Source organism: Apaloderma vittatum, unplaced genomic scaffold (genome assembly GCF_000703405.1).
Source record: "Apaloderma vittatum isolate BGI_N311 unplaced genomic scaffold, ASM70340v1 scaffold12895, whole genome shotgun sequence".
Lineage (NCBI taxonomy): Eukaryota > Metazoa > Chordata > Aves > Trogoniformes > Trogonidae > Apaloderma > Apaloderma vittatum.
This window is the reverse complement of record NW_009716580.1, coordinates 1-9528: the sequence shown is the minus strand read 5'-3', so window position 1 is coordinate 9528 and position 9528 is coordinate 1. Positions and strand designations below refer to the sequence as shown.

The following is a 9528-nucleotide window of genomic DNA, read 5'->3' as shown; positions in this document are numbered from 1 at the left end:
TGAGACGTGCAGCCACTGGGGAACAATGAGCGTCGTTTTTTTTTTGGAAAACAAAGCAAGATTTGGAAAGGCCCCCACCACACACACGCCTGTGAGCTCTCCGAAAGCGCACACGCAACCAACACGACTTTGCTTTCGCCGAGCTGGGGATCAGGAACGCGGCCAAGATGTGGTCCCAGGTACCCACGAGCTCGAGCAGGGGAGGCAGAAGCCGCCTTCCCGCTCTCACAGAAAACTGAGCCCTGATTTTTTAAGCCTTCCCCAAGCAGAACGTTTACTAGAAGTTTTGGATATTGTTCTTTTTCCCTCTCGAATAGAAACGTGCAAGTATTTGCCCAAATAGGTGAATGCAGGAAGGCAGGAGAGAACGTGGGAGAACTGTCACCACCTGCTCCCCAAGTACCAGCCCCGGGCAAAGGGGGCCCGGCAGGATCAGGGACAGACAGAAACCCCCCTGACCTTGCAGAAATCGGCTGTTGTGTTGGTTTTGGTGACAGATCAAGACGCTTTGGTCAGGTAAAGCCATTTGCATCCCCCCCAACCAGCTTTACCTGAGCAAGAGCTGGAGTCTGAGGTTTCACTGGGAACATTCAGCTGGTCTAATATACAGTAATAGTGACCCGAAAGGCTACCCCTCCTCGTCCAGTTTCACCCAAAAAAACCCGAAAGCTTGCATTCGTCACACAGCCGCGGGGGTTGCCCCGTACCAGTCCCGCACCGGATACCGTGCGTTACGCTTTGCCCTGATGTCTGTCCAGAGGATAGGTTTAGATCCGTGGTGATGGCTGAAGTATTTACAGGTATTTGCAGCAGTTATTTACAGTACTTCTGCGGACCGCAAGCCGATTTTCTCTTCCTCCGCTCCTAGTCAATCCGGCGTGGGCTTCTTTAGCGAGAAGGGCCGGATGTTGAAGTGCCTGCTCAGCTGGCTCACCTGGGGACGAGGCAGACAACGGGATCGGGTTAGCGAGGCTCGGAGGGAGGAGGAGGAGAGACTGATGCCCTGCACAGCCGACAAAGCCTCCGCCACCTTTCTGCAGCCCGTTCGCCCTCCATTGCCCACCCTGTGCTGCCCTCGTGGGCACAGACCACGATTCACAGTCTCTGTTTCATGCTATGGGACCTGCCCAGGAGCCGAGCCCTGTCCCTGCCAGCCCGATGTGGCCCCACAAGATAGAATCAGAGAACAGAATCAATCAGAGAACAGAATCAACCAGAGAACAGAATCAACCAGAGAACAGAATCAATCAGAGAACAGAATCAATCAGAGAACAGAATCAATCAGAGAACAGAATCAAACATGAAGGTTGGAAAAGAACTCTGAGACCATCTAGTCCAACCATCAGCCCAACAGCAGCGTGATCACTAAACCACGTTCCCAAGTAACTATACATTTTTTGAACATCTCCAGGGAAGATGCCTCCCCCATTTCCCTGGGCAGCCTGGTCCAATACTTTTTTTTTTTCCTAATATCCAGTTTAACACACACTCCATCCTGTCTGACTTCAACTAATTTCCTCTCATCCTATTGCTAGTTACTTGGGAGAACAGACCACTACAATCTCTATAGGACTCAGCACCTGCGCCCGGGTGCCGTCCGAGAGGGAGAAGGGCTCCCCCCAGCCTCCTCTGCTCCAGCTGAACAGCCCCAGGGCCCTCAGCCGCTCCTCAGCACACTTGGGCTCCAGACCCTGCCCCAGCTCCGCTGCCCTTCTCGGGACACGCTCCAGCCCCTCCAGCTCCTTCTTACACTGTAGCCCCCAAACCTGAACCCAGTGCTCAAGCTGTGGGCTCACCAGTGCCAAGTACAGGGGCACAATCATGTTCCTGGTTCGGCTGGCCACACTAATTTTGATCCAGGCCAGGATGCAATTGACCTTCTTTGCTCCCCAAATCCACACCTGATCGTTCCCCAAATCCCTTTGCAATTCTGTCTGCGGGGAGGGCACTTGGCATCAACCATGAAGACACACAGAGGTGGGTTACAGAGAGGAGGGGAACCCAACACGAGGTTTTAGATCATCAAGCCCCTTTGGAAGAAGCTTTTACCACCTCTTTTGAGGACATGAGAAAACCACAAAGGACCGAGAAGTGCACTGGGTAACGAGCTTTCAGGCACAATTCAGAGAGCTGCAGACAGGAGGGTAACGTGTGGCACCAGCATCTAGTGACTGCGAGGTAACAGCAGAGAAGCACCAAAGGCTGAGCTGGGCCCCGAGTCAGGGGGGACGATTCATCGCTCCCAAATTCAGAGCGGTTTGGGATTACATCTAAGTCAAAGAGTCTTAAGAGGCTCTTCGGCTCTAAGTTTCTTTTATCCCGGGAGAGGAGACTGCACAGATGGGCCCTCGCAAAGCTGGAGGAGGGGGGAAAACAGAAAGTCGGGGAAGCAGAGAAGCTGGCTGCAGGGGATGGGCCAGGCTGGGCAGGCAGGATTACACCACCCGGCCAGACCCCAGCTCCAGCTATGATTCCCAGACCAAACTGATTTAAGCTTCTTAAGCTATTCAAATCCTTCTTGCCTAGAAGCCTCATTACTCTAATTGGAAAGACAAGACAACCTGGCTACTGCTCCTTGGCTGTAATTACAGTTCAGGCTCAACTCCGGAGGCTCCACATTAGAGCCGGGATTCCCGGGGAACGGCGCTGCCCAGGGCAGGTGGATGGAAGTGGCAGCAGCCAAGGGACGTTGGGTCCCTTGTCCTCGTTCCTCAGCAGCTTCTTGGGGTATTTCTAACTGGACTGTCTCCTCTGAGCTTGTTTTGCCTCTTCATCAAAGCTCAGGGAGTCAGGCAGAGCTGGCACAAAGCAAGGGGAGCAAATCAGTTGCTGGATCCCCACAGAGCCCCTGCAGCTGCAGTGTCCCCACCTTCCCTGGCAGAGATGTCCCCACTCTCCCAGTGACTCCAGCGAGGCCACAGATCCATCTCATCAACCAAAGTAACGCTTCCTGCAATCTAACTTTTCATACAAAGACTCCGAAGCCAAGCACTCCTGCCTGATGTGCAGACACAGCATCTGCTGCTCCAGGTATCCTGCCCAGTGCCCAGGGGTGAGGTTCAGCCTCGCTGGCTGACGTCCAGGCTGGTCAGAGAGATGCAACCGCAGCCAGGATGAGTTAAACAGGGCAGCAGAAAGGCAAGTATGTCTCTCAGACTCACCTCGGGTACAACAGCCACTCCAGCACGCTGTGTGAAGCTTGCTTCATAGAATTGTTGAGGTTGGAAAAGACCTCTAAGACCATCAACTGTCCACCCAACACCACCGTGACCATTAAACTACATCCTCCAGGGCCACATCTACATGGTTTTTGAACACCTCCAGGGATGGGGACTCCAGCATTGCCCTGGGCAGCCTGGGCCAGTGCTTCACCATTCTTTCAGTAACAAAACTTTTCCTAATATCCAATCTAAACCTCTCCTGGTGCAACTTGAAGCCATTTCTTCTTGTTGTATCATTCAAATCCTTGTGACAGCCCACGCATGCGTCAAAAAGCCATCTCAAGTTTTGCGTGGTCACAGACAGCAGGAAGAGAGAGCTTGGTGCTCCCAGTCATCCCCACTGGCATTCCCGTTTTCAAAGAACCGTAAAGCCCACAGTCAGAGCACGGCAGCCAAGCCCAGAGCCCCTGTGCTGGGTTCACCTACCACGACCACTCCGTAGTGGATGTGAGCCAGGGTGAGGAAAGCAGTTAACAAGTAGAGGAGAAGTGTTTCGCTGTTGGGTGCGAAGCCAGACATCACCACGAAGAGCGCGGCCGTGATGGGGAGCAGCATCCAGTTGAGGCTGGCACCGCGTGCTGCTCATCTGACAGACGATCAGTTGGCACTGCGGGGACAGAGAGACCCGTCAGAGCTTGGGGCTGGTACCCACTCTGCAAGCCCGGAGCTGTCTGCAGTGTAGAGAACGGTCACGCGTGTACACGTACCCCATCCTCTGCGCTTACAACTGCCACAGAATCATAAAGGTTGGAAAAGACCTCCAAGATCATCAAGTCTAAACATCTACCCAACACCACCTCGACCACTAAACCATGTCCTCAAGTGCCACATCTACACGTTTTCTGAACACCTCCAGGGATGGAGACTCCACCACTGCCCTGGGGAGCCTGGGCCAGTATTTCACCACTCTTTCAGGAATGATTTTTTTCCTAATACCCAATCTATCTACCCTGATGCAATTTGAGCCCATTTCTTCTTGTCCTATCATAAGTAACTTGGGAGAAGAGACCAACACCCACCTCACTACATCCTCCCTCAGGAAGCTGCAGAGAGCAATGAGGTCTCCCCTCAGCCTCCTCTGCTCCAGCTGAACAGCCCCAGGGCCCTCAGCCGCTCCTCAGCACACTTGGGCTCCAGACCCTGCCCCAGCTCCGCTGCCCTTCTCGGGACACGCTCCAGCCCCTCCAGCTCCTTCTTGTCGGGAGGGGCCCAAACCTGAACCCGGGGCTCCAGGGGGACCATCCCTGCCACACCAGTGCTGACCCAGGCCAGGACGCCGTTGGCCTTCTTGGCCACCTGGGCACCCTGCTGGCTCATCTTCATCAGCCCAGATCCTTTTCTGCCAGGCAGCTTTCCAGCTGCTCCTCCCCAAGCCTGTACTGCTGCCGGGCATTGTTGTCCTGCAGTTTCCATGAGTTTCTCCCTCGGGATCATTCTTTGCATTAGAATTCCCAGGCAACACGCTGAGCGCAGCCTTGCAGGGCAGGAAGGTAAAGGGAAGCAGGCAGCAAGGGCATCTTAGAAATAAAAAGGAGTTCCCCTGAGCTGAGTGAGCTTTACCAGCATTATCTGCACGATGAGCAGAAAACCCTGCCCAAAAGCAGCGGGAGCTGTGGTACCCAGGGCAAGGACACAGAGAGCTGCTCACGCAGCGGTACCTTCGTTCCGGCCTCAAGCAAGCACAGATGCAAAATGTGTCCCTCACATTTTAAGTTCATCCCAAAAAAGCAAGCAGAACTCATTCTGCATCAGCAGTTCACCATTCACAACACAGAGGGTGCATGTGCACGTCAACACACTCAACTCACTCTCTAGTTTCTCGAGAGTACAAGCTGCAGCACAAAATTTGCAGATCCCCCAAGCCAACCCACTTTCCTGATTGTTCTTTCAACCACAGGTTAAGTTAATCTTCACTTTTTCCTTCTCACATTCGAGCTGGTCTTTTTCTTCCTGCCTCCCAAGCACCCCGGCAGGCTTCACGCTTCTCAGGGGATAACCTGAGGGTTAAGCAAAAGCTGCTTACGGAAATGTTAGCGAAGGCTGTTCCGACCATGAAATAGAAGAGCCTGGGATGGACCTCCAGGATGTCTGTCGGGGACATGAAGATCCACGTGGTGCAGAGCAGGAAGAGCAGCACCGGGGACACCAGCGGCAGCATGATTTCATACACGGAGTGATGCTTCAGGGTGTTGTTTTTATAGGCCCTGAAAGGCAAGTAAATACATGAAAATACCTGGAACCACACCCAACAAAGTCCCTGCCCTTAGGAGAGGGCTGCAAAAATCTCATCGGCCATTCCGCTACCCCAAACTGCTGATATTAGAATCATAGAACGGTTTCAGCTTGAAGAGATCTTCAAGATCATCAAGCCCAACCTCTTCCCAGCCCTTTCAACACCACTAACCCATGTCCTTCAGCACAGCACCCACCTGTCTCTTAAACCCCTGCACCTCCCCCCCCCCCCTCCCCAGCCTGTGCCAATGCCTGACAACCCTCTCAGTAAAGAAATTCTTCCTAATACCAACCTGAACCTTCCCTGGTGCAATTTAAATGCATTTCCCCTTGTCCTGTCACTGGTCACTAGGGAGAACAGACGAACCCCCATCTCTCTACAACCTCCTTTCAAGTACTTGTAGAGAGCGATGAGGTCTCCCCTCAATCTCCTCTTTTCCAGGCTAAACAGCCCCAGACCCCTCAGCTGTTCCAGGACACGTGTTCCAAATCCTTTCCCAGCCTGGCAGCTGCCTCTCCAGGGCAGAGGGTATCCCCTCTTGGAGTGAGGGGCCCAGAACTGGACGCCGTACTAGACGTGTGGCCTCTAAAGCTGAGCACAGGGGCGTGATCCCCTCCCTGCTCCTGCTGACAGCACCATTCCTGATCCAGGCCAGGACGCCGCTGACTTTCTTGGCCACCTGGGCACCCTGTGGCTCATATTGGTCATAACCATGGTCAGATGAGGCAGATGCACACCATCATTAACCTCAAAATCAAAATAAAAGCACCTGGTTGCCTGGCTCTCTGGGTTGTGCCCAACACCACAAGCCTACAAAAGCCTGAAAAAAACCAGCCGAGCCGGCTACCAGCCCACTCCTCCCAGTGCATCCTGCAAACTGGGACCTTCTGGAGTGTCAGAGCCGCTTTGCCACGCTGAAGCCAAGAATTTGAAAGCTACTGAGGAAACCCAAGTCCTGAAGGGGCACTGGGGGCTCTCGCAAGGCAAGGAGAGCCGAGGATGGAAGGGACTTACTTGTAGAAGTTGTAGAGGCTCATCGGCAGCGTCACAGTGAGCGCGCAAGCTGGAAGAGAAAAAAAAACCACGTTATTGCCCCATGAGAGAGGGGGAGACCATCGCGTGCACCCCACGAACGGGCAAGGCTCCGGGTTAAGCTGCTCGTAACAAAACCAGCTCTGAGGCGCACCAAGAATAGCTCGGCAGGTTTAAAAGTAGGGGCTCCTAATTCTGGTCTGAGAGCTGTAATTACAATTTAAGGCCTGCTATAAATTAAAAGACACCTCATTGTGCAAAAAAGCTGCATTAACGAGCCCAGTATTTTGCTCTAAACAGTCAGAAAATTTAATTATGACACCGTCCTTAATGAGACGTGAGGCGAGTTCAAACTCCCCAAGCGGCACAGCTGTGCACAACGAGAGTTTTCAGCCTTCATAAAAAAGCCAATTTGCTATTTCTCCCACGGTGAGCAAGCATTTTCAGCTCTCGCTGTGCAAAAAAAAAAGCTCTTGCCATTTAACTCGACAAAGGAGACAAAGAGTCTAAATAACTCTGAGATTCTAGACGTCGACAGGGAAAATCACCCGCTACACTCAAACCCATGAGAGCCCATCACAACTTTAGCAGTAGGTGTTTTAACAGAGCTGTAAATATTCCTGATTTAATAACCCAACTCCAACCCAAGCGCGGGATCCACTGCGCTGTATTTTTCACAGAGGAAAACTGCATTTATCATTTGTAGGTAAAGTTATACGATTGCCAAAGGGAAGCTCAAAAGCACAAGCGTTAGATTTAGCACAATTCAAGACATACTGACTCGAAATCAAGCAGCTACAATTAACACCTGAAGAAAGGGACACAGACTAAGAAAAATTAAACAGAGCAAGAACTTTTGAACAACCCAAATGGCATCAAGCACAGACAGCTCCCCCTGTCACAGGGCAGTGGCTTGTTCTGACCAAGAAAGGTCAGGCTTCCATTTAATTTTTTTTAACACTCAGGATTGGCACAAAATGTACCCGAGGTATGAGCACAGCGCTTCCCTTAGTTTTTATTTTTATTTTTTCGGTCGGCACAGACCCAGGCGTGCTGGAGTTAACTTCTCCAAACTACAGAGAAGAAGGCAACACTTTGAAATCCTGGGGAAGGGCAAGAACGCCCTCAATTAGTCACTTCAGTAACAGCCTACGGGAGTTTTCATTACAGCAAACAGAGCAGCGTTATCATATAATTAAGACATTTGGTTTCGTTTAAAAAAAAAAAAAAAGATGGAGTTTAAAAGACAGGCTTCAACATGGAGTTTCTTACCAATAATCATTGTAGTGAATAGGTCTCTATATAAGAAATTAAACAGGAAAGGTGCATACCAGGCCTCAACTCCCACAAAGGCTGTCACTATGTAGACAATTGAAATGGTCTGGAAGAAAGCAGAGGACAAGCGGGCGTGAGAAACGGGGCAGGTGAGGGCGGCAGCACCCGACCCGGCAGCTCTGAGCTGCACCATGTTCAGTCCTCCCCACGGGCAGGACGGAGAAAAAAATTAAAAAAAAAAAAGCAACAAAACCAAATCCACAAACGTTCTGCATTACAAGACTGGGTTTACTAAGTGTAGTAGCTGAGCTGCTGGGGCTACGAGCAGGAGCTGCTCCTCGCAGCGAGAGCAGAGATGCCCTCCCACAGCCTGAGCTCATGAGGTGCTTGAGGCGCAAGAGAGAGGTTCGACACCACAGGCTGCAGTGACCCTGGGGGGGTTGTTTGGGGATCCCTTCTTACCCACCTGCTGAAGCAATTACAGGGAGAAAGCTAACGAGGGATATTGCAGTTTTAAGAGCAGCCCTGAGGCTGGGTGTAGCAGGGCAGCTCAGCCCTCCACCCTTCTGCAACCGAAAGCGTTAGGGTGAAGCAACGCTGTGGGAGAAAGCACAGAGCAGATCAGCTACAGTCTCCTTCGATTAGCAGAGACGATGACTGCAATTAATGCAGCTATATTAATTGCACTGTCCGACTCGTCGCATCTCCCACCCAGCACCTGATAAGGCAGACGATGAAGGAGCGCCGAGTGCCGCGCTGTGCTGGGAAGGACGGTGGTAAAGGGGGATTGGGCCACCCTGAGCTTGCTCCTCGCTCTATAAGCTCTTCAGAAAGTCAACGTGCATCTCTAACAGCAGACGGACGCGCCAACAGACCGAAGGGTCCATCACCGGGAGTCTCAACACCAAGTGCCCAGTTACCATCATACAGAGGGGCACCTCCTCTGGAACCTTTGCTCCAGGCACAGCGATTAACACATCAATTAGTCACGCTGATACAGTCTGGCACACTCCTGAACCTGCCAAAACAGAGAGCCCAAACTTCTAGACTTCATTATAATCACAGAACGGGTTGGGCTGGAAGGGACCTTTAAGGCCATCCAGTCCAACCCCCCGCAGTGAGCAGGGACAGCTTCAACGGGACCAGGGTGCTCAGAGCCCCGACCAGCCTGACCTGCGATGTCTCCGGGTATGGGGCCTCCAGCACCTCTCTGGGAAACCTGGGCCAGGGACTCATCACCCTCATTGTAAAGAACTTCTCAGCTACAGCTTCCCTGTAGCCCATTCTGGTACTGGAACGTACCCACTGGTGTAATGCAAGACACTAATTAAAGCAATGATTTAGGAGGCCAAAACAAGCATCTCGGGAGAGCAGAAGGCAGGCAGAAGCAACATGAGGCAACATCCATTCTTCGAGCCTCTTCTTTGTTTTTGTTTTCTTGTGGAGAATCTATCTAAAAACCCCACTGCACAAACCTTGGATTTAATGGGTCTTGAGCCGCCCAACTCAGAACCCTGACTCGTTAAAACAATTACAAGCTGAAAGTCACGCAAGCAGCCTTGGACAACTCTCCCTCCTCCATCCCGCCTGGAGGCAGGCTGAGGACACCCTCCCCAGAGAGCACTGCAGCAAGAGATTTACAAGGCTCTGGAGAGGCAGCAGAGCTGCTTGAATCCCTCACCAGCACCCCCTGGGCACCCCGGGAGCTAATCACAGACCACAGAATCATCAAGAGGTGGAAGGGACCTCTAGAGATCACCCAGTGCC

At 52.2% G+C, this 9528-nt stretch overlaps 1 protein-coding gene across 1 annotated transcript; it reads right to left on the bottom strand.

The window, feature by feature from the left end:
* Positions 1-817: 817 nt before the first annotated feature.
* On the bottom strand, positions 818-7867 carry LOC104267643 (ethanolaminephosphotransferase 1-like; the record flags this gene model as incomplete). The annotated part of the gene is given in 6 exon segments (XM_009869591.1): positions 818-934; positions 3648-3783; positions 3785-3828; positions 5245-5425; positions 6469-6517; positions 7759-7867. Coding segments are annotated over 6 exon segments (636 nt in total), but the record flags the coding sequence as incomplete, so codon positions are not given.
* Positions 7868-9528: the final 1661 nt, after the last annotated feature.